The sequence below is a fragment of the Solanum verrucosum genome, unplaced genomic scaffold, assembly GCF_900185275.1.
Source record: "Solanum verrucosum unplaced genomic scaffold, falcon-dt-bn FXZP01000207.1, whole genome shotgun sequence".
Classification (NCBI taxonomy): domain Eukaryota; kingdom Viridiplantae; phylum Streptophyta; class Magnoliopsida; order Solanales; family Solanaceae; genus Solanum; species Solanum verrucosum.
In genome coordinates, this window is record NW_026019996.1 from 366,955 (window position 1) to 393,480 (window position 26,526).

At 32.0% G+C, this 26,526-nt stretch overlaps 1 protein-coding gene and 1 pseudogene across 1 annotated transcript; one reads left to right on the forward strand and one right to left on the reverse strand.

The window, feature by feature from the left end:
• The first annotated feature begins 6 nt into the window (after positions 1 to 6).
• LOC125819295 (uncharacterized) lies at positions 7 to 22,782 on the forward strand (annotated as a pseudogene).
• Positions 22,783 to 22,996: 214 nt separating this feature from the next.
• On the reverse strand, positions 22,997 to 26,114 carry LOC125819296 (uncharacterized). The gene is made up of 4 exons (XM_049498761.1): positions 25,526 to 26,114; positions 24,526 to 25,202; positions 23,489 to 23,838; positions 22,997 to 23,060 (listed from the first exon to the last, which is right to left on the reverse strand). The coding sequence occupies exons 1-4, from the start codon at positions 26,112 to 26,114 to the stop codon at positions 22,997 to 22,999; spliced, it is 1,680 nt and encodes a 559-aa protein (XP_049354718.1).
• Between the last annotated feature and the right edge of the window lie 412 nt (positions 26,115 to 26,526).

A 26,526-nucleotide genomic window follows, 5' to 3' on the forward strand; every position in this document is an offset into this window, starting at 1 on the left:
CGTATAATGGACGCGTACTACTTCTTTTGCTTACATTACTTTTCTTACTGTGTCAAGGGACCCGGTCCATTGACTGTTAGTGGTCACGTATGTTCCAACATTTATAAATATCCCAGAGTTTATGGAATATTCGAAATCTTGATCTTTATAATACTCAAGTGTTATTTTGGAGCTGATTTGGAGTTTTGATGATTTAACCAATGTCGAAAATCTAACAAGGGATAAGATCCCAAGGGACACTAAAGTGTCCGTACATGAAAAGATTGTTGTCTAAAAGCTGCAACTATATATGTCAAGCCTGTTGTGGTTGGTGCACGTCTTTTTAGAGTAGTATGCTCATAGTCAATGGCTTTGCTCCAAGGGTTTGTGTCCATCTTATATTAGTCTCTTCTAGAATGACATAAAAAAAGTTTTTGCATTCAAAACGTTCATTCACAAAGCAAAAACCATCTTCAAGGAAGAAAATTGTTCATACTCAATGAGAGACCTGATGGAATGGTGTAACGTCTTTTGTTGCATTTTGAGCTTTGTGTCTTGTGTTCATATATTGTAAATCTACTTCTAAGTTATAAATGATAGTAGATCAATTGCTTGTCTATGTCTTTAGGCTGAGTCGGATTAACTAGAGTTAGTCAAATCATCTATATTTTAGTCAAGCCTTATTTCATCATTGATTTGATGTTCTCTTGGGTAGAGTTTCCTAGGAGTGTCAACTAGAGTTAGTTGATGTATGGTTGCAGTAGAGTTGCCTCTTGTTTCTTCTCTTATCTTTGAGATTTGAATTGGTGGCTAAAGTTAGCCTTGTTGGAATCTTGAAGTCTAGATTAACTAGAGCTAGGTTGTTTTAATGGGTAATATAGTTATTGCTTAGAGTAATAGTGTTGTTACAATAAGGGAAAATGGATTACGAGTGTAATTCCTAGGGTACAAGAGTTTGTAATCTGAAGTTTTGCTCTGTTTGAGTGAAATGGAGTTGGGTTGAAATCCTGCGAGACAGGTCGTGATTTTCTCCTCCCTTGAGGAAGGAGGTTTCCATGTAGAATCTCATGTGTTTGATTTACTTTAAGTTATTTATTTTCTACATTGTTATTCTGTCAAAGGACCTGGTCCATTGATTGTTAGTAAACGCATACATTCTTTCAATTCGTATTATAGTTGACTCTTGATCTAGTTAACACCAAGAGAGAATCTTGTTTAAAAATGGCTGCTTCACTAAACTTGAAAGAGATACAGTAATCAACCAGACTACCTCGATTTAATGGTCAATTCTATAGTTGATAGAAAACTCACATGCACGATTATTTGATGGCTGATGACAATGAGCTTTGGGACATTATAGTTGATAGAGGCCACCAGAGTTGTTCCCAAAACTCCGCAACAATACAATGAGGCTGATAGAAAGAAGATCGTAAAGAACTACATAGCTAAGAAGTTATTAGTGGGTGGGATAGGAGCTAAAGAGTACTACAGAATCTCAGCTTGTGAATCTACTAAGGTGAGATTGTCTCAAAACGGCTCATGAAGGGACTGAGCAAGTGAAGGAATTAATGGTGGACATGTTTACTACCCAATATGAAAACTTCACGATGAGAGAAGGTGAATCCATCTAGGAAATTCAAACTAGGTTCACCGCCATTACAAATGAGCTTAGGTTCTTGGGAGAAATCATTACTCCAAGTAAACAGGTCATATATTATAATTGTGATGGTTTTAAAAAATCTAATTTTTGTTATATATTATAAAATAACCAAAAATTGGAATGTATAATTTTTTAAAAATAACTGACCAAATCGTACCATTGACACCCCTAGATACTATCCTACTTTTTTTTTTTTACTTATTTTTAAATATTGTTAGCCTAAAATTAAACAAGTGCTTAAAAGCATCTTTTAACCTTTTCAAACACCTTCAAATTAATTTTTTTTAGCAAAATCAAAACACCAAAAAATAAGTTAATTCAAATGAACACAATAGCAGTACAATGTAACATTCAACCAGTGGAAAAGGATACAAGCATTTGATGGATAGTCTAGTTGAAACTATCATTGAGGAAAACACATTCTTATTTTCTTGTGTTTGCGTAGATAGCAAAATTTATGAAACTTTATCAAATGTTTTCAATTTTAATTGAGGCTCTACAGGATGTGCTCAATTTTATAATCTAAATCCTAGTTCATGAGTGTATAAAAAGTATTATATTCCCTTGAAATATCATCTAAAGAATATCATATAAATTCTTTGTATTTATAAAGATCAAAATTCAAATGTCTCATAAATTCTTGGTATATTCATAAAGAGGCCAAGATATGCCAAAGGTTTTGTGATAATCAAATACTTCAAGAAGATGCACAAATTTTTTCATGGAGATTAAGTACAAATGATCCTAATTAGAGAAATGTGTGACTATCGACAATCTTAAGAGAGAAGAATCAAGGGAGGAACATATTTCCTACCTATAATGTTTATCAATATAATTATGTTTCTTCATATTTTATTTGTAATTGCAATTTATTTCTATCACTTTAAAATTTGTTGCAAACAAATTGGCATGCCCATGAGACAAAAGCTGCCCTTTATCTATCTTCTTTCAAAAATCAAATATGCAAATCTGCAACCACGAAACCACAAATGTGGAAGCTCCATTGTTATGGATACTTCAAGTCTCGTCTTTGAGTTTAATCAATTATACACTCCGACAAGCCTGAAGTAGGGGATATTTGTAGACATTGAAACTTTGGAGGACTCTACAAGTCAAGTTCAATTTCAGTTAGGATTGCTAGAGCCTACTCCACCTTAAAGGCAATAAAAGCCTAGTTATGCCTTCGTAAAGTATAATATATTTCTTAAAGAGGCATCTCAATTATCTCATAAGACATCAAATACTATCTTTCTATAAAAAAATCTCAAATTCTTCGGTATTCTTCAAGATCAATATCTCATAGTTTATTTTCTATCACTTTAAAACTTGTTGCAAATAATTGTTTTAATAAAAAAATAAAAAATTATTTTCTATAAAAAAGAAAAAAAAGCCTTTTGAAAATAAGGAAAAATACTTCATTTAATGAAATAAGAAAAACAAGTGATATCGTCTCTTCCCACCCTCATAACCACCTTCCCATCACCAAAATCCATTCCAACCTCACCCAAATGTACATGTGTTTGTTTTTGGCCGAATGCTAAATTTTTGTTACTTCTTTTATCTCAATTTATATAAACTTTTTTTTTGGCAATTAAAACAAGAATAATATATTTATATACGGAACACAAACAAATATGTAAAAAAAAAAAAAACTTTACGTAAAGTTTCTTTTACGTACTATGGCTTCCATGCAAACTAAAAGACTTTCCGTTTAAAAAAAAATAATCTACTTTTTAAAACGGAGTGAGTATATCTTAGTATTTGATGAACGGATTCTTCAACCAATCTGTCCTTATAATTGTTATAACATTTTCTTATTACATATTGAGTATGAAAATAAAAAAACATACTGTGATAGTCAATTTTATCGGTTTTCACTGTTACATATATTGATTTATTTGGTTTTTTAAATCAAAGTTTATATTTACTCGTATTACTTGAAGAATACTACTGGAAGTTATAAGAGTTTTAAAGTCACCATTTTACGTATGATAAGTCAGATAATTAAAATAATAATAATAATAATAATAATAATAATAAGGCAGATTATTAATGTAAATCTCAAAAAAAATGAAGATAAGATATTTGTTATTTCCCCTCAATGACATTATTGATAAAACCATGAAACACGTTTAAGAACAGAAAAAAATTATAAAATGTTTTTTTAAAAAAACAAGTAGATTTCGTGAAAAATATTACTTCCTTTGTTCCGTATTATGTGAGACCCTTACTTATTTATTTTATCCCAAAAAAAATATCATCTTATTATAATTAGAAATAATATATTTTTAGAATTTTTCTTTCTTATCCTTGATTTACAACCACATCAATATCTAAGAATTATTTTAGATCACAAGTTTCAATTTTTTTTTCGTAAACATCATATCAAGTCAAACGGTGTCATATAAAATAAAATGAAGAAAATATATTTAATAAAAGAACAAGTAGGTTTCGTGGAAAATATTATATATGATTAAAAACACAAGTAGATTTCGTGGAAAATATTATATTCGATAAAAGAACAAGTAGATTTCGTGAAAAATATTATATATTATTATATGTGATAAAAGAACAAGAATATTTCGTAAATACTTAATCATGGATTGATCCAACCACATAATGCATTTGTGGTGTCGGTGCAAGCACATGATCAATACCTTCTGCTGATTACTTTTAAGTGGTTATTAGTGAAAGGAACCCCACCTTTTGGCTAATCCTTCAAATTATTAGGAGTATTTTTTATCATGATTTTACTTCTCCTACCATATGATCCTCCAATTATGTCACAATCCGAAATCGGATCGTGATGACGCCTACCACAACCTCCGAGCAGGTAAGCCAAAATCCAAAATTAAATTTATGGAAGATAACAATTTAATAATAATTATGATAATAAGAAACAAGCAAAAAGAGGAATAAGAATACATAATAGGGCCTAGTATAGAACTATACATACGATACAAAATATACTAAAGAGGTCCAAAGGTGACAAAGAAAGACAAACTATACAACAGAACCAATCCCCGGAGCTAGTGTCACCAGTACAGGAGATACTAAGTACAGAAAGACTATATATACAAGAGAATGACTAATCAAAATACAAAATACAAGTCAGTCCAAAAGAAGGAAAACAACAAGTCTCCAAACTCCATGAGCTCACCACGATCCAAGTATGTGACAGTCACGGGAGAAACTGTTGTATTCCAAGTGTTTTGATAATCCTCACAAATGCAGGGACCCGGTCCCTGGTAGTTTTGATGATTTAACAAACTTAGAGATCTAACAAGGAACTAGATCCTTGTTATTGAGACTGATGACAGAGAAATGAATGAATAGACTCGGTGTGAGGAATATTTGAGTGTAATCATCAAAAAGGGAGAAAATGTTATATTCTAGGTATTTTGATGATCCTCACAAATACAGGGACCTGGTCCCTATCAAAGTGCTCTCGTCCAGATTCAAATGGCGTACGACTGTAAAGCTGTCATGTCAGGTGGTAGGTGAAACGTTCAGTGTACTACACCAATAGGAAGAGCAGACGAGATTGTCTGTTTCAGTGTCTCACAAATGCAGGGACCTGGTCCCTGGCAGAGTTCTCTCCATCAGATGCATAATGGGGTACAGTTATAAAGTTGTCCTGTCAGTGGTTGGTGAGGCACCAACGTACTAAACCAATCAGAATGGCCGAAGGTGTTTGTCCAATGGATAATAACTCTTTATGGTTGATATTTTCAACATGACAAACACCATATTAAATACATTCATTCAAAGGAGGAAGTTAGCCAACAAGCCTTTCAAGAACTCACAAAGAACATTGCTAGGGACCTGGTCCCTGCAAGATTGCTTACATGAAAAGTTGACAAGACAGTTGTCAGAAAATCTACCACCTTTGATGTGGTAGGTGCACATCTTTTCTAAACAGCAGGCCTTCAACCAATAGGGTTGTGTCAACAAGTGTGTGTTGATTTTATATAGTCTCATCTAAAAAAACACAAACTCTAGATTTGGCAAACAAAAACTCACAAGCTTAAAAAGAGAAGGCCATCTTCAAGGAATAATTCAAGCACAAGAACACATACAATAAGGATCTGATCAACAGAAGAAGTGCTTTCCGTACATGCTGCTGTTCTTGATCGTTTGTATTGAGCTTAACTTGTAGGATTCATTTCACTCTTGTTAGAAATGTTTAAAAACTTTGTTTGAGTCTTGTAAGAAACATAGTTAGGGGTAACTTTGTGTCTTACGGTCAAAAGTCTATATTAATCAGTGAGGGTTAGTATAGTGGGCAATGGATGCATTTCTTAGGCTCGTTTAAGTAATAGGTTGTATTACTTAGTGTAGAGATTATCTGGTTAATCTCATGTTGTAAACTGTGTTTTACTTTTACTTGAAATGATTACTAAAAATAGTTTGAAAAGTCCTGTGAGACAGGTCGTGGTTACTCCCTTGAGCAAGGAGGTTTTCACGTAAAAATCTTGTGCCTGTTTACTTTGTGCTATTTATTTTCTGCACTTTATTCTGTCGGGGACCTGGTCCTGTGAATACTGATGGACGCGTACATTTCATCACATTGAACAAAATATAATCACAGAGAGACAATAAATTGATCCAAAAAATGAAGGAGTGAGAAAAAGATAAGATATCCAAACTGTTTATCAAGAAATTGTAGCTTGCTAACATCTCCCTTGATGTGGTTCAATTGCCTCAACTTTGCCACCTTTTCCTTCATTAATATACCCAATAAATATTAATAGTGGTCAGAATAATTGATCTAAATAATTAAATTTTATTACAACCCTTTCTCAACATACACTTTTTGACTTAAAAAAGTCAAAGTTTTTATCTTTAACGAATTAAAGATCATTTAGTGTTTCGGTAATTTTGAGGATGTCATTTTCAGAATCTCTTAATTATTAATGACTTTATTTTAATTTGTTTGTTTGATTTTTTATTGACATAAAGTTTAATAAATTAAAGAATGATTTTTTAATCCTATGGTCAGAAACTAAAGATAGGTTGAATGTGTAAAAATGTACTTTAATTTTGTGGTCATAAACATGTTACACAAAAAGTTGAAACTAAAGAGTTGTCGAAAAAAAACATCTTGATGAGGAATTGAATATCCCACGTAACTAAATAAATGAAATATTTATTTCTTTATAAGACTTATACAATCTTCCTCTCTTTGAAATGTCTTTTGAAGTGTGGGTTAGGCTCATGACCTAATTTGACATGGTCAGATCCAAAACCGATGTGGGAGCCCAAATTAAGAATAGTTGTGGCGTGGAAATCACGTTCTAGACTGGACAATGAAATCCCAAATGAAAATATTTGGATCTGGACATGGGGTGGGGGCAGGGGCGGCTCAACATAATTTGTGGCCTAAAGCGAAATTTTTATTAGAGGCCTAAAATCTATATAAATTTTATCTATATCTATTTATTTTTCTAAATTTCTAGATGTAAATTACTACTTAATATCTTTTATATAACTGATTTTTCAAACACTTTTTTTTTAATTATTAGTTTTAAGTAAGATTTTATCAATTCAACATTGAAAAAATCCTTTTATTGAGACAATTATTATATGAATTATTAACACAATTTTATAAGTAATAAGTTGATAAACTTTAAAGATAAGAGTTAGAATCATAGAATTTGATTCAAAAAGTTGATAACTTGGTATACCTACTTTAATATGAAAATTAAGAAATAATTTTTTTTAAAAAGAATTTGTAATGCACTTTGTTCAACACTTTTCGACTATTGATTCATATTTTTGAGAGTGTATTACCCTAACTATCAAAGATTTGAAGAAATAGAGTGCAAAAAGAGTTACAAAGAATAAATAATGTAAGTTTTAACGAAGAAAATGTAAGAATCCAAAACAATGTTTCCTTAATTTCTTCTATTTGAATGGGGTTAAGATACATAATTTTTTTATTTATAAAAAATTGAGGCCCCCAAAAGGCCAATGCCTAAAATTTTATAGGCAAGAACCGGCCCTGGGTGGGGGTGATAAATGAAATCCGGACAATGAATGTCAAGATGAAGAGGGGGTGATAACTCAAATTCCGAATAAAGAATGTCCAGATTTAGGTGTGGAGGGGATGTGGTTGATAATTCTTACAAGGTTTGAGAAATCATCCTTTCTTTGTTCTAGCTTTAAGAGTATGAGTTAGACTCAAAACCTAACTTGACACATTCTTTTAAAAACAAACTTAAAAAAAATATATAGATACACAAATTTAAATTGAGCAAGTACTGATTTTCATTTCAAACTTCATTAATTTCACTTTCATTTAAAGATTATACAAATTAATTCACATTAATAGACAGAAGGCTTAATTTTAAAAATAGAAAATTCATGCAAATAGATATCGATAATGAATATGTAAAAGAGTAAAGTACCTTAACATCGCCCATGTGACTAACCCCAACAAAGAAAAAACAAAAAACTCATAAGTCAGTGCTAGAATATATACGTTACTAATTAATAGCTAAATAAAAAAAATTCAATTAATTTTTTTTAGAATTAATTAGTTTATGTATGTCAATCTCCTCTTAACCGGAAGATTAATATAGAGCTGAAGCAGGTCTTCAATTCTACAAAAGTAAAAATTTAGTAAAAATAATTAGTCAAGCTAATGATTTTATAGATTAATAACTAGCATGACATAACGGTAATTTTTTGTTGGTATCGTAAATATAATACCTTTGTTGGCTAGAGAATTTGTTGAGTCAATCAGCCGGTGAAAACGGGACAAATAAGACATTCACATCACAACAAATTGCAATCTCTTTCTCCTTATTTAATAAATTATTACGTCGCTTATAAAATGAGACTTTACGTTTCTTCGTGTCTTCTATTTTCTTTATCTCAATTTTTCTAGCCATCTTTCAAGGGAGTCTCTTCTCTCCCTTGGAAGGACCAATAACTTAGAGTGTTGTGTGAAGTGTACGAACAATGCAATGACAGAAAGAGAAGGCTGAAAGGTAGCTAATTTATAAAGTTAAAAAAGATATTAGGGTCAAATAAGAATCAAATAAACGGTAGTTTAGCCTCATCCAAACATGGGCGTATGACTATGTTAGCCAGGTTATTAAATTCTAAATTATCACAATGAATAAGATATTCGGATAATACTCCCTCCGTTTTAAAAATAATTGTCTTGTTTTACTTTACACGAAATTTAAGAAAATAAAGAATAAATTTCAATCTTGTAATTTTAAATTGATGTTATGTCAAATATGTCAAAATGCTCTTTAATCTTGTGGCCTGAGACATGCCTTGTGGAAAGTTGAAATTAAAGTGTTGCAAAAAAAAAAAAAAAAAGGGTCATTCGTTTTTAAACAGACCAAAAAAAAAGTCATTCTTTTTTTAAACAGAGAAAATATTAGTTAAATATATGAGTTTTGCATGTGTAGATCACATTAATTATATATATATATATATATTGAATGTACATAATATTATTGGTATAAAAAAATGAGTAAAATTTGTTAGAAGAAAAATGTTCTTAAAGAGGAATATTATATCTCACAATCACATATACACTAACAATTAATGAACAAAATTAATTGTAGACTGTAGTTAACAAAATTTTGTCATTGATATTAAAATTACAAATTATGTTGGTATTGATACATGAAAACATACTCTAAATAATAATCTAAAGGAAAATAAACTACATTATAAGTAAGCATAATAATATAACAGAACTATTTGTAAAGGTTAACAATAACAAATATGAAAATTCACACTAATCATTTTTTGTATTTAAGGATAATTTGTTATGTTTGAATATTTTTATCTTATTCGATTAATATTGAAAATTGTCTTGAAGTACCTTTAGAAGTTGAGCTGAAATTTTGTTGGTAAATATGAATTTAGAAGGAAAATCTGTCCATTAAGGATAACAATTTGTTTCTTATGTTTGAGTCTTGTAAAATTAAGTCACGATTTGACTTCTTTTCTCCTTTTAAGTTTATCAAATTTGTGGGATTGTTTTATTTAAAATTAATTCATTATCTATAAATAAGCATCCTTGAATACAAATTGAGGATATTCTTGATATGTGATTAAATGTTCAGGTTCTTCTTGACTATATTTTTACTAGTTATGGACATGTGCATTGCACGTTTGTTCATGTTAAGTTGTTTCATTCTCTTCTATCTATCTATATATATAGAGAGATTTTGTAAAGCAGTCTTGTCATGAGTGCATGCATTGTTGTTGTTGATCTAGTAGAAGTGTACATTGTGTTAAACACTCTTCTCATGAGTGCATAAGTTAATATTAATCTTGTAAAACGATAAAAAATTAATTGATGCACTCAATAATTTTAGGATATTTATCTGGACAAATCAGAATGACAATATCAGCTGAATTTGAAGCATCACAATTTTGTAAATTCTGAATAATAATGATGATGATGATGGTAATAATAATAATGATGATAATAATAATAATAATATTATCTTTGACTGATTCCAATAATAATAATCAATATTGCCAATAGCTCGATATTGATTTATATAAATCTCAATATAAATTCTTGCATATTGGCAGGGTACAGATCGCTTTTAAGCCGTTAACTCTTAAAGGGTTACCAGAAACATTTTTAGTTGCTCTTCATGATGCTCGAAATTTAAACATTCGACAATCTTTGATGGGTTCGATTGAATCTACGGTAGCTTATGGCCTAGTATATTTCAATACTCAACCTAACTTGCAGTTATCTTTGACTGATTCTAATATTCTTGATGCTTTGACTTTAAATGTTAAAACACATGGTTATAATTATGCGCCTGGATCTGAATTGATTTGTTTATCTTATAGAATCTAGTTTAAACTGCTTGCTATATTAAACCCAAGATGTAAGTTATATGATACATCTGATCAAACAATAATAGTTGAAACTAATTTTGCTAAATCCAAGGTCACTACTAGAAGGCCTATAAAATGGGAAGAGATTAATTTTCCTACTACTTGGACTTTAGACTCTGTTATACCTCCAGAACAGATGACTAATGCTGTCACTAATTCTGAATATTCTCATATTACTCAAAATGCTGATGGTAAGATTTGTATTCAGTTTGATGAAAAAAGTGTTCCTTATAATAGACATTCATTTTGTACTGATAGAAGATTACTTGCCATCCAACACATCTCGCCGGTTGACTCTGGTTATGGCCCAGTTCGAAATCGTGCTGCTTCTTTGCATACATTATCTTCTGTCATATCTGCTGATAGCAATAAAATTAAAATTGATCCTCGATTAAATATTGTTCAAACAAATGATAAATCATCTGATATTTCTGATAAGGATATTCCTTCTGCATCCGAAATAGATTTTAATCTTAATGATACTTAATGATGAATGGACATCAAATTGATTTTAGTCCGGGTTCACTGGCAAAAATTCAAAATGAATTTGCTAGTGATAAATGGAGCCAGTTTAAAACTTGGATTTTTGACACATACAGTGCGGAGGATTTGCATAATATTTCTCAAGAATTTATGAGACTTGTGCTTTACATAATCATATTATGTTTTTCGTACCCTGATTTATAACTACTTATTTGCCTTTATTCATCAATGTTCTTGAACGATCCTATAAAGATGAATAAGGTAATATTATTAAAGTTATTTATCCTCCTCAAGCACCGTTTATACTACCTAATAATACAGGTATTACTTTCACTGTTTTTCAGAAGTTTATTGAAAAAGATGTGGCTACGGTAAACATTAACGAGATTAATAATCTCATTTCTCAAAACAACTATTTAGGACTTTATGTGAAAGTTATAGGCGAACATATTAGTTCTCTTGATAAAAAGTTAGATGATTTAACGACTTTAATTGTTCAGATTAAAAGTGATTTAAAATCTTCTGGACAGGCTTCTACGTCAAAACAGTCGGATGTTCATATTCAGAGACCTCCTGAAATTCAAGAATTTGTTTTTAAACCCCTATATGATCTTGAAAAACTTCTTGATAAAAAGTTTTCGGAATTTGGTGCTCACCTTATTAATTTATCTGAAAATTTTGCAGATGAGATTGAAACCACTTTTGATTTTAAAAATCAAGTTGATTTGGAAATTAATAAACTTTGTGGTTATCCCAAGAAGAATAGTGGTAATACTAAAGATGCTCATCAACCTAATATGCAAACTTATTATTATCCCAGACCGACTCCTCAAGATGTTATGATAGAGGAACGTGATTGGAACCAAACTAATACTTCTTATAGTGGAAGTGAGATATATGAATGGAATCTCGATGGTTTAACTGATAGGCTATTAACTATACTTGTTCATAGAATGCTTATGTATGCTACTATTTGTAAAAGTGTTAATAACACCGATAGAACTTTTTGCAAGACGATAATTGCAGGTTTTACTGGTCAACTTAGAGGCTAGTGGGATAATTATATGAGCCTTGAGGCAAAAGCCGTTGTACTTAATGCTAACGCTGCTAATGAGAGTGTTGATAACTTAGGTTTTGCCTTAGTAAAAAATAGAGAAGACATTGTTTATACCCTAGTCTTGACTATTCTCGAACATTTTAATTGTAGATTTACCAATCAATACCAAAATGTTCGTTCTTTGTTAAATGGTCTTCGATGTAGACATTTAGGCGAATTCCGATGGTATAAAGATACCTATCTAAGTCGGGTGATGGAACTGCCAGAAAACGGTCTTGAGCATTGGAAAACCAAGTTATAGATGACTTACCTCCATTATTTGCAGAAAGAGTTAAGAAAACTCTACAAAATTCGCAAGGAGCTATTCCTTATGGCGCTTATACTTATTGTAAGCTTATAAGAGTCTGCACTCAAGAAGGTATTAATTTGTGCAATGAATTAAAGCTCTCTAGGCAGCTTAAGATTGATAAGCTTAGAGAAAGATCTCAGCTAGGAGACTTTGTACCCAGTTTGGATTACCTGATACTACCGCAAAAGGTACTAAACATAGAGATTTTAATAAATCCGATCCAGATAGATCTCATCGTAACAGAAGATCTAGACGAAGGCCTAGGGAAGAACGAGAAGATCGAAAAGCTCATCGTAAATCTAATATATTTACGAAGAATAGGTCTAGGAGAGATCTTGCAAATATTAAGTGCTACAAGTGTGGAAAATTTGGGCATATAGCACCAAATTGTAGGCTTGAAAAGCTTAAAACTCTAGAGTTAGAGGAAGATATGCACGATAAGATCTATAGTTTCTTGTACACCTCTGGTTCTGAGTCTGATTAAGATGATGACGATTATTCTGAATCAGGTTCTGAAACTGATAAACCTGAAACATCTGATAATACTCAGTCAGCAACTATAGATACTTGTAAACGTAGAGGTGATATTTTCTCTTGTGAAAATGATGAATTTTATAAATTACAATCTCAATTTGAAGATATGAATATTAATACTATTATTTCCGATAATGTGATAGAGCTTTTAAAAGAAGTTACTGATAACACGTTGCGTGAAAAGATTATTCAACTTGTTGCTAATAATATGGCTAGTTCATCGAATGTTGTTGAAAGATCAAAAAATGAGTTTGAATATTCTGCTCCTTATTCTTTATCTGAAGTCAATAATAGACTTTCTAAACAACATGTTGTTATTCGTGATACATTTTTGATGACCTAAAAGGAGAAATTGAACAGTTGAAACAAGTGATCAAATCTCTTAAACAAAATCAGATTATTTGTGATCACCGCCTTACTCAGATTGAATCTGCTTATAACAAGGGTAAAAATATTGTTGAAGAAAATACTTTTGCAAAATCTATTAATATTGATCCTAAACAAAATATATTTTTAGGAATGATGCAGATTGTTACAGCTCATAAATGGTATGTTAAAGTACTATATTAATTGATAATACTTTTTCTCTAACTGATATTGCTATGATAGATAGTGGAGCTGATGTTAGTTGTATTCAAGAAGGTCTTGTACCTACAAAATATTTTGAAAAAACTACTCTTATGGTCAAATCTGCTTCTGGACATGCTTTAGATATAAAGTATAAATTGCCTAATACGCATATTTGCCAAAATAAAGTCTGCATTCCACATTTATTCTTTTTGGTTAAAAATCAGTTATACCCTCCGATTATACTTGGAACTCCATTTATAAATGCTATTTATCCTTTCACCAGCATCACAACTAAGTGTTTTTCTGCTACTTATAAAGATAGAGATATTAATTATACTTTTATCACTGATCCTATTTCTCGTGATATTAATGCTTTGATTAATATGAAACAAAAGCTTGTTGATTCTTTACAACTTGAAATATTTAGTATGAATATATTCGACACTTTAAAATCTACTAGAGTGCAGGAAAAAATTAAAATAATTTCTGAACAAATGGCCATTGATATTTGTGCTGATCATCCTAGTGCTTTCTGGAATCGAAAAAACCATATTGTGACTCTTCCAAATGAAGATAATTTCTCTGAGGATGATATTCCTACTAAATCACGCCCTTGCCAGATGAACGCTGAATTGGTTGAATTCTGCAAGAAAGAAATTGATAATTTATTACTAAAGGGTTTGATAAAACCTTCTAAATCTCCTTGGTCTTGTACTACATTTTATGTCAATAATGCAGCTGAAAAAGAATGCGGTGTTCCCAGGTTAGTTATAAATTAAAAACCTTTGAACAAATATTTGAAATGGATTAGGTATCCTATCCCAAATAGAAAGGATTTATTGTTAAGATTATATGACGCCAATATATTTTCTAAATTTGATTTAAAATCAGGTTATTGGCAGATCCAAATATTTAAAGAGCACTCTTATAGAACCACTTTTAATGTCCCATTTGGACAGTATGAATGGAATGTTATGCCATTTGGTTTGAAAAATGATCCTTCTGAATTCCAAAAACTTATGAACGATATTTTTAACCCATATTTGGATTTTATCATTGTTTATATTGATGATATTTTGGTTTATTCAAAAACTCTTGAAATGCATATTAAACATTTAGACATCTTCAAGAAAATAGTTATACAAAATGGTTTGGTAATTTCTAAACCAAAAATGAGTTTATTTCAAACAGAAGTAAGATTTTTAGGACATCTTATTTGTCAGGGGAAGGTTACCTCTATTCAACGATCAATTGATTTTGCGTCAAAGTTTCCTGATGTTATTACAGATAGGACGCAATTACAGAGATTCTTGGGAAGTTTAAATTATATTTCCCCCTTTTACAAAATTTTATCTCGTGATGTAGCCCCGTTATACGAAAGGTTAAAAAAGGATCATAAAACACCTTGGACTAATAGTCTCACCAATTTGGTAAAAAATATTAAACTTCGTGTTAAATTTTTACCTTGTTTAACTCTAGCTAATCCAGCCTGGTAGAAGATTGTAGAGACAGATGCGTCTAACATTGGCTATGGAGGAATACTAAAACAGATCAATCCTCATGATAAAACTGAATATCTAATTCGATTTCATTCTGAAAAATGGAGCGATGCTCAGAAGAAATATACTACGGTGGCGCATGAAATGTTAACCATTACTAAATGCATTTTAAAAAATTTCAAGATGATCTATATAATCAAAACTTTTTAATAAAAATTGATGCTCAATCTGTAAAGTATATGTTTAATAAAGATTTTAAACATGATGCGTCAAAATTGATTTTTGCTAGATGGCAAGCACAACTAGCACCTTTTGATTTTGAAATCAATTATAAAAAGGAAAGTGACAACTCTCTTCCAGAATTATTATCTAGAGAATATTTATCGTCATAATGAGCTTCCTTTCTCCCTTCTTTACAAAAAAAATTTCATTACTATATTAAAGGTAATCCCTCTCAATAGAGATGTACAAGAATTGTTTATATGGAAAATCATAGATGGGATGGTAATAGACATCATCTCTGATATTCTTAGTTGCGAAGAGATCGTCGAATTTGATGACGAAATTTATTATTACCATAATTATTACTATGATGTATTCGAATAAAACGAAGTATTTTGTTTGCAGAATGGACCCTCCTTGGGTAACCAAGGCTAGAGGAAGGGGAAGTTATACTCGCGGAAGGGGAAGATCATCCTCAAAATCATCCGGATCGTCATACGGATCCTCGTCCAGCTCTCCAATTATACAAAAGGGAGGAATGAGCTTGGTAAAACTAACAAGCCCTTCAAAAGAAGCTGCTTCTTCGATACATCTGGACGATATTCCAGAAATAATCCATTACACGCACAACTGTAAGTGTATTTATCCTAAAAGCAAAGTGATACTTTTGCATCGGTAGCTAAAGAAGAGGGTGAGGATATCAAATCTTACGAAAAGGTATCAAAGAAAGAAATGATATTTCTTTTAGAAAATTCTGATATTCAGAGAAACGAAGAGCCTTGGAAGATATTCCAGAGATATCTGATTAACGGATTATATTTTCTGAGAGAGTCATACAAAACCCGATCTTATTACGAGACTATTTTAATGAGCACAGGCATCGTTGAATTTCAACACTTTTCAGGCTACAACACTAGTGAGAATGTTTATAACTTCTCCAAAATGATAGTTAAACAAATTATATCGGTTGAAGATTGGGGTATCTCCACAATGAAAGAAAGACAGATATGTCTACATAAAGTCTCGATGGATTTTACATATTGGGACTATATTCATGCTTTTGATAAGGTCCTCATCTACAATATTGAGAGACACAAGCATATATGGTTCATAAAGGTTTGTGCAAAAATATTTGCAGAACCGATCCCTAATTGGTGGTCATACCACGGCCCAACAACTAAGATTTTACCAGATCCATTTCTTAAGTTATACAATGAATGGGTAAAAATCTCACCAAATCTGAACGAATTATATCATACAGATCATATCTGTTATATTTAAAGGATCGAACAAATCTATTCTTTATTGAATTTTCGATCCCATGGATTCACAAATGGACTCCGGAGGTGGGATTCACCGACGAACAAATTCCTTGTCTATACAGGACATTTTATAATAATTTTTGGGATAAATTAATGAAACGAGATCCCAAGACAAAATCGTTATACGGACATGAATTATTGGATATTATTAAACAAAGAATTCAAGAATATTGTCTTGTTCCTCAAAAGGGAATTATATAGGATTGCTCCGTCCGACATATTGCTCGAAAGATCTCTATTCAAGATGGAAATAAAGAAGAGATGATTAATAATTATCTCGACGAAGTAAGAAAAAATATACTTTTCAATATTACCCAATACGAGAAGTCAGACACTTCAATGCGAAGTGAAACAAGTGATGACGTTGCAGATATTCAAGAGGCTCAATTATGTGAACCTACCACAGAGGATGTACTGGAAAAAGCATAAGATCTCCTCCGCAAACTAAAGGGAAAATATCACGTGTGAAGTTGATCTTCAACAAGTAAAAGTCCTATCAACAGTAGATACATTGTTGAACAACAGCAAAAAAACTATTACTATGGGACCCAGTGATAAGGGACCCACAATCACTGTAGATCACTGTAGCTAGATTGATTTTTCTTCTATAAATAAGTTCTTTTGTAGTTGGAGAAAGGCAGGTTTTTTAGAAACCCTCTCTCTCTTTTGTTCTCTCTCTTGCTCTCTTGTATTATATTGTAAGTTGTGAGTTTACTGGAAACTTACCGGAGCTTGTTAATAAAGCATAGTTCTCATATAGGCCCTGGTGTTGGCCAAAAGGTACTTTCTTTTATTCTTCCTTTTCCTTACTTTCTCTACTTCTCCGATCTGAGCCGTGACTATATCCGACTAAAGAATTATATCTATGTCGGATAACTAACTTCACTTTTATATCTACCATTAAATATCTAGACTTTATCTAAATATGAATAAATTTATATATAGTTTCTTGACTTGGTTCTGAGATGGTGGTACAGTCAGATTCAATACAACAAGTTAGTGGCTTTGTCTTAGTGACTCCGTCTAGCCAGTCGTGGTCTTAGCCCGATAAGGAGTAAAAGGGTGCCTTATACTCAGTTAGAACTGCTAGACACATGGGCTCACTAACAATACGTATTTGAATCTCGACAGACCCTTTGTTGGGTAAAAGGATTAGATCCTTCCATACAGTCATTAAACTATATAAAAATTTGTATGTATTTCGATTCGGATTTCTTCCTTAAATTCGGATGATAACAAGCTAGATTGAAGATGACCGCGCGGACTACCTCCTGTCTTCTGAGATCCTAGTTTCGTTGGTTAAAAAGCTAGATTGAAGATGATCGCGCGGACTACTGTCCGTCTTCTGGGATCCTGGTTTCATTGGTATCAGAGCCTAGGAACATTCATGGTAAATATGAGATTGATGTGAAGTATTTCGACATAGATATACTCTCTTAATCATGGATTTAGGAGATACTAGTACTAAAAATACTCGATTGGAAGAGGTAGATATACCTCAAAACCTTGATTTGTTAAACAATTGGACTATTCCGAAAGTCGATATAAAAATCATTTATGATTATGGTTGGTTTGATAAGATCTCTAATAAACAGTTGATAAAAACTACTGAGCAATCTTTGGGGTTGAATTCATCTGAACAAACTATTCGTTTATTAAATAAGCGCGATATGATTTATATAAATCTCAATATAAATTCTTACATATTGGCATGGTACAGATCGCTTTTAAGCCGTTAACTCTTAAAGGGTTACCAGAAATATTTTTAGTTGCTCTTTGTGATGCTCGATATTTAAACTTCCCAAGAATCTCTATATTGGCAGTTATTGGCAATATATAACCTGATTTCCCAACCTAACTTGCATATATCTTTGACTGATTCTAATATTCTTGATGCTTTGACTTTAAATGTTAAAACACATGGTTATAATTATGCGCCTGGATCTGAATTGATTTTTTTAATCTTATAGAATCTATTTTAAACTGCTTGCTACGTTAAACCCAAGATGTAAGTTATATGATACATCTGATCAAACAATAATAGTTGAAAATAATTTTTCTAAATCCAAGGTCACTACTAGAAGACCTATAAAATGGGAAGAGACTAATTTTCCTACTACTTGGACTTTAGACTCTGTTGTACCTCCAGAACATATGACTGATGATGTCACTAATTCTGAATATTCTCATATTACTCAAAATGTTGATGGTAGGATTTGTATTCAGTTTTATGAAAAAAGTGTTCCTTATAATAGACATTCATTTTGTTCTGATAGAAGATTACTTGCCATCTAGCACATCTCGCCGATTGACCCTGGTTATGGTTCAACTCGAAATCGTGCAGCTTCTTTGCATACATTATCTTCTGTCATATCTGCGGATAAAAATAAAATTAAAACTGATCCTCGATTAAATATTGTTCAAACAAATGATAAATCATCTGAAATTTCTAATAAGGATATTCCTTTTGCATCCGTAATGGATTATATTGGCGTCATATAATCTTGACAATGAATCCTTTTTATTTGGGATAGGATACCTAATACATTTCAAATATTTGTTCACATGTTTATAATTTATAACTAATCTGGAAACATTGCGTTCTTTTTCAGCTGCATTATTGACATAAAATGTAGTACAAGACCAAGGAGATTTAGAAGGTTTTATCAAACTCTTTTGTAATAAATTATCAATTTCTTTCTTGCAGAATTCAACCAATTCGGCGTTCATCTGGCAATGGCGTGATTTAGTAGGAATATCATCCTCAGAGAACTTATCTTCATATAGAAGAGTCACAATATGGTTTTTTCGATTCCAGAAAGCACTAGGATGATCAACACAAATATCAATGGCCATTTGTTTGGAAATTATTTTAATTTTTTCCTGCACTTTAGTAGATTTTAAAGTGTCGAATATATTCATACTAAATATTTCAAGTTGTAAAGAATCAACATGCTTTTGTTTCATATTAATCAAAGCATTAATATCACGAGAAATAGGATCAGTGATAAAAGTATAATTAATATCTCTATCTTTATAAGTAGCAGAAAAATCCTTAGCTGTGATGATGGTGAAAGGATAAATAGCATTTATAACTGAAATTCAACGCCAAAGATTGCTCAGTAGTTTTTATAAACTGTTTATTAGAGATCTTATCAAACCAACCATAATCATAAATGATTTTTATATCGACTTTCGGAATAGTCCATTTGTTTAACAAATCAAGGTTTTGAGGTATATCTACCTCTCTTCCAATCGAGTACTTTTAGTACTAGTATCTCCTAAATCCATTATTAAGAGAGTATATACATGCCGAAATATTTCACATCAATCTCATATTTACCATGAAAGTTCCTAGGCTCTGATACCAACGAAATCAGGATCTCAGAAGACGGGTGGTAGTCCGCGCGGTTATCTTCAATCTAGCTTGTTAACATCCGAATTTAAGGAAGAAATCCGAATCGAAATACATACAAATTCTTAGATAATTAATGATTGTATGGAAGGATACAATCCTTTTACCCAAGCAAGGGGTCTGCCCAGATTCAAATGCGTATTGTCAATGAGCCCATGGGTTTAGCAGTTCTAACCGGGTATAATACTGCCTTTTAACTCATTTTGCGAGCTAAGACCACGGCTGGCTAGACGGAGTAACTAAGACAAAGACATTAACTTGTTGTATTGAATCTGACTATACCACCATCTCGGAACCAAGTCAAGAAATTATGGATGAATTTATTCATATTTAGATAAAGTCTAGATCTTTCATGGTAGATATAAAATTAAAGTTAGTTATCCCGTATATATATAAGTCTTTAGCCGGACATAATCACGGCTTAATAGGAAAGTACTAAAGAAGTAAGAAGATAAATTACCTTAGGAACAAACAACACACTTTTGTTCTCCGGCCAAAGTCCGGCAAACTCACACAATACTTCAAACTTTACAAAGGAGAGAGAGAGGGAGATAGAAAGTAGAGAGAAGAGTTGGTTTCTAAAACCTGCTTCTAAACAAAATAAAATGCCCTTATTTATAGATAGAAAAAGGCATCTAGGAATAGTAAAAAGAGTCCCTTATGTGGGACCTAAACAGTACATTCACTGTTGGTAGTGCTTATCTCACTGAACAGAACAGTTCATCCACTGTTGGTATTACTGTTGATAGTGTTTTTGTCCACTAAGCTTTGTCTGCTTTGTCTCTTAGCTTTGCGAAAAGATCTTCAGCCCTTTTCAGCGTATCTGCTGGTTCTTCTTCTTCAGGGCTTCGTGCATATCTTCACTAGCCTCACTACGCATTGAGGAATCTGATTTTGCATAATGATTTAAATTTGAAAGAAGAGTCTTTTTCACCTCTTCTAGGTAATCTAAAATCATTTTATTTTGCTCCTCTTCATCATGATTAGAAATCCTTCGAGCCATATGCTTTACCGAAGTTGACTCATCAGTTACAATTCCTTTATTAGGAATCGATTTATATTCTTTAACAGTTGCTGCAATTTGATCAAACAGTTCTTGTCCATATATTGACTTTGTTTGTGGATCCTTTTTCATTAACTTATCCCAGAAGTTATTATAATAAGTGCGATATAAACAGGGGATTTGTTCTTCTGTAAAATCCACTTCTGGAACCCATTTGTGGATCCATGGAACAGAGAATTCTATAAAGAAACATATCTGTTCAATCTGTTGTAAATAAGAAATATGTTCTTGCTGATATAATCTGTTAAGATCTGGGGAAATCTTTACCCATTCTTTGTATAACTTAAGGAATGGTTCGGGCAGTATTTTTATTGTTGGCCCGTGGTATGACCACCAATTCAAAAACCAATTAGGTATAGGACTAGCAAATATCTTTGCACATACCTTTATGAACCAAGTATGTTTATGTCTCTCATTGTTATAACAGAGGACTTTATCGAAGGCTTGGATATAATCCCAATATGTGAAACTCATTTTAACATTGTTAAGACTGATCTGTCTTTCAGTCATTGAGGAAATACCCCAATCTTCGATGTGAATAATTTGCTTGACAATCATTTTAGAGAAGTTATAAACATTCTCACCTGTATTGTATCCTGCAAAGTGTTGGAATTCAACACCTGTGCTTATCAGCAAGGTTTCATAGTACTTCCGAGTTTTGTATGACTCACCCGGGAAGTATAGCCCATTAAGTAAGTACCTCTTGAATATCTTCCAAGGTTCTTCTCTACTCTGTATATCAGAATTTTCTAAGAGAAATATCATTTCTCTTTTCTCTACCTTTTCATAGGTTTTCATATCATCAATAGTATCTTCTTTGGCTATCGAAGCAAAAGTATTACTTTGCTTTTGGTTTATATATTCTTGTAATTTAGCATATAACGGGTCGCTTTCTGGAATATCTTCCAGATGTATTGACGAAGAGGTTTTCTCTTGTGTTTTTGAATTTAGTTTAACTAAACTCATTCCTCCTCTCTGCATAATAGGAGTGATGGATGATGAAGAAGATCCGTATGACGATCTTGATGAGACTGAGGATGATCTTCCTTTGCCTCTGCCTCTACCCTTAGTCATCCAAGGGTGTTCCATTCTGCAAATGAAACAATGAGTTTTAAAACCCAATTCGCGTCATAATAAGTGTTTGATTCTTCTCTTGATTGGAATAGGTCTATCAACATTCCATCTATAATTTTCCAGCAAATAAGTTCCTTTATATCTTGATTAAAAGGAAGAACCTTTAAAATAGTAATCAATCTTTTTTCAGTAAAAAATATAGAGATGGGAATATCATTATCTCTTTCTGAAAAACTACTATATTCACTCATTTTGAATGTATTCTCTTGATAAGAAGTCTGGGAGGGAGTTATCACTTCCTTTCTTATATAGAATCTCAAAATCAAAAAGTGCCAATTGTGCTTGCCACCTTGCAAACATTAATTTTGACGCATCATGTTTAAAGTCTTTGTCAAACATATACTTGACTGATTGAGCGTCTGTTTTCATCAAAAAATTTTGGTTGTATAGATCATCTTGAAATTTCGAAACACATTTAACAATAGTCAACATTTCATGAGCTACCATTGCATACTTTCATTGAGCATCGCTCCATTTTCCTGAATGAAACCGAATAAGGTATTCGTGCTTATCATGAGGGTTAATTTGTTTTAGAATTCCACCATAACCCATGTTGGACGCATCTGTCTCTATTATTTTAGGCCAAGCGGGATTGGCAAGGGTTAAGCATGGTAAAGACTTAACTCTTTCTTTAATTGTTTTAACAAGGTCTGTGAGACTATCAGTCCACGGCTTTTTATGCTCCTTTTTCAGCCTGTCGTATAATGGGGCTAGGTCACGAGACAAGTTTTTATAAAAGGGAGAAATATAATTTAAATTTCCCAAAAACCACTGTAATTGCGTTCTATCAGTAATTATATCAGGGAACTTTGAAGCGAATTCAATGGATCGCTGAATGGGAGTAATCTTTCCCTGACAAATTAGATGACCCAGGAATCTGACTTCTGTTTGAAAAAGACTCATCTTAGGTTTAGATATTACCAAACCATTTTGAATGACTATTTTCTTGAAAATATCCAGATGTTTAATATGCATTTCAAGAGTCTTTGAATAAACCAAAATATCATCAATATAGACTATAATGAAATCCAAAAAAGGATTAAAAATATCATTCATAATTTTTTGAAATTCAGAAGGGGCGTTTTTCCAACCAAATGGCATTACATTCCATTCGTATTGTCCGAACGGGACATTAAAAGCCGTTTTATAAGAATGTTCTTTAAAGATTTGAATCTGCCAATATCCTGATTTTAAATCAAATTTTGAAAATATATTGACGTCATATAACCTTGATAGTAAATCTCTTTTATTTGGAATAGGATATCTAATCCATTTTAAATATTTGTTTAAAGGTTTGTAATTTATAACTAACCTGGGGACACCACGTTCTTTCTCTGCTGCATTATTAACATAAAAGGCAGTACAAGACCAAGGTGACTTGGAAGGTTTTATCAAACCCTTTTGTAATAGATTATCAATCTCCTTTTTGCAGAATTCAACTAATTCGGAATTCATTTGGCAAGGATGAGATTTCGTAGGAATATTTTCCTCAGAGAAATCATCTTCATATGGAAGAGTCACAATGTGCTTTTTTCGATTCCAAAAAGCACTAGGATGATCGGCACAAATATCAGTGGCTATTTGTTCAGAGATTATTTTAATCTTCTCCTGTACTTTAGTAGCTTTCAAAGTATAAAATATATTCATACTAAAAATCTCAAGCTGCAAATAATTAATATGCTTTTGTTTCAATTCAATCAAAGCATTAATATCACGAGAAACAGGTTCAGTGATAAAAGTATAACTAATATTACAATCTTTTTAAGTGGCTGAAAATACTTTAGCATTTATATTGGTAAAGGGATAAATAGCATTTATAAATGGAGTTCCCAAAATGATAGGAGGATATAACTGATTTTTTACCAAGAAAAAGAAGTGAGGAATACAAACTTTATTTTGGCAAATACGAGTGTTAGATAATTTATACTTTATATCTAAAGCATGTCCAGATGCGGATTTTACCATATGAGTAGTTTTCTCAAAATATTTAGTAGGCACTAGTCCTTCCTGAATGCAACTTACATCAGCTCCACTATCAATCATGGCAATATTAGATATAGAAAAATAATTATCAATTAAAATAGTACATTTAACATACCATTTATGAGCTGTAACAACTTGCATCATTCCTAAAAAGATATTTTGTTTAGGGTCAATATCTATTGGTTTAGCAAGAGTATTTTCTTCAACTAGATCATCATCAACCTTAGTTTTTCCTTTGCTATTAGCAGACTCAATTTGAGTAAGACGGTGATCACATATAATATGATTTTGTTTAAGAAATTTAATTTCTTCTTTTAAATGTTCAATTTCTCCTTTGAAGTCATCAAAAGAAGAATCACGAACTACCATAGTTTGTTTAGATGAAAGTCTATTATGAACTTCAGACAAAGAATAGGGAGCAGAATAAACAAAATCATCTTTAACCTTTTTATCATCAGGAATGCTGTGTGCTGAAGAGCTAGTTTTACTAGCTGCTAACTGAATGATCTTTTCACGAAGAGTGTTATCAGTAACTTCCTTAAGAAGTTTTATAACATTGTCTACAGTTATGGTGAATAAGTTCATATCTTCGAACTGCGATTGTAGTTTATAAAACTCGCCATGTTCATAATTGCAGATATCATTACGACATTTACAAGAATCTAAGTCCTGTTGTTCTTTGTTAGAAGACTCGGGTTGATCATCTTCCGTTGCATAGCTTGCTTTAGACTCTTCGTAGTCTAATTCAGAACCAGAAGTATAAAGGAAACTATAAACCTTTTCTTGAATATCTTCATCCAGTTCCAAAGCTTTAAACTTTTCTAGTTTACAATTTGGAGCAATATGTCCAAATTTTCCACACTTGTAGCATTTGATTCTGTCAAGATCTCTTTTTGACCTATTCTTAGTAAATCTATGAGATTTACGATGAGCCTTACGCTCTTCTCTTTCTTCTCTAGTTCTTCTCCTAGATCTTCTTCTTCTTCGATGAGATCTATGGTGTTCAGACTTAGAAGTCTCATACTTGGTACCTTTAGAAGCATCTGGTAAACCAAACTATGTACAAAATCTCCCAATTGAGATTTTTCTCTCAGCTTGTCCATTTTAAGCTGTCTAGAGAGTTTTAACTCATTGCACACATTTATGCCTTCTTGAGTAGAAGCTCCAATAAGCTTTCCATAAGTATAATGGTTATAAGGAATAATCCCTTAGGGGTCTCTCAGAGTTTTCTTAACTCTTTCAGCAAATAAAGGTGGTAAGCCATATATGAATTTGGCCTTCCAAAATTCTAATCCATTTTCGGGAAGTTCCATTACCCGACTTAAATAAGTATCTTTATACCATCTAAACTCACCTTAATGTCTACATCTCAAGCCATTAAGTAGAGATTTGACGGTTTCATACTGATTGGTAAATCTACCACTAAAATGTTCTAGGATGGTTAAGACTAAGGTATACACCGCGTCTTCTCTATTTTTGACTAAAGCAAAGCCTAGGTTATCAACTCCTTCAGCGGCAACTTTAGCATTTATAACTGCTGCTTTTGCCTCCATAGTCATATAGTTGTCCCACCAGCCTCTTAATTGACCAGTAAAACCTGCAATGATCATCTTGCAAATAGTCCTATCAGTGTTATTAACACTTTTGCAGTTAGTAGCATACATGAGCATTCTATGAACCAAGATTGTTAACTGCCTATCTGTTAACCCGTCTAGATTCCATTCATATATCTCACTTCCACTGTAAGAAGTGTTAGTTTGATTCCAATCTCTTTCTTCTATAAGAACATCTTGCGGTGTGGGCCTATGGTAGTAGTAGGTTTGCATACTAGGTTTTCTAGCATAACCACTATTCTTTTTAGGATACCCACGAAGTTTATTAACTTCCATCTCCACTTGTCCTTTAAAATCGAAAGTGGTTTCCATTTCATCTGCAAAATCTTCAGCAATACTCATAGGTTTTGCACTTGCACCGAATTCTGAAATTTCCTATCAAGAAGACTTTCAAGATCATGAAGAGGTCTAAGAATGAAATCCTGTATCGCAGGAGGCCTCTGAATAGGAACGTTAGGCTATTTTGACGTAGATGCTATATCAGCAACTGGCTTCTCATCTTTCAATTTATCATCAATTTGAGTTATCAAAGTAATAAGTTTATCTAACTTATTATCAAGAGAACAAATATGTTCGCCAATGACTTTAACATAAAGACCCAAATAATTATTTTGAGAAATAATTCGATTAATCTCATTGATACTTACTGCAGAAACCTCATTTTCAATAAAGTTTTGAAATGCAGTAAAGGTTATACCTGTATTATTCGGTAAAATGAACGAAGCTTGAGGAGGATAAATAGATTTAATAATAT

What these genes read in the sequence shown, in the direction of transcription:
- LOC125819296 (XM_049498761.1), bottom strand. Translation starts at nt 26,114, where the DNA reads ATGAGTATTGCTGAAGATTTTGCAGATGAAATGGAAACCACTTTCGAT. An exon ending in TCTACTTAATGGCTTGAGAT is followed by an intron (nt 25,203 to 25,525) that starts GTAGACATTAAG and finishes TTGGTTTACCAG; the next exon opens with ATGCTTCTAAAGGTACCAAG. An exon ending in TTTCATCTAAACAAACTATG is followed by an intron (nt 23,839 to 24,525) that starts GTAGTTCGTGAT and finishes AATTATTTGCAG; the next exon opens with CTTGAGATTTTTAGTATGAA.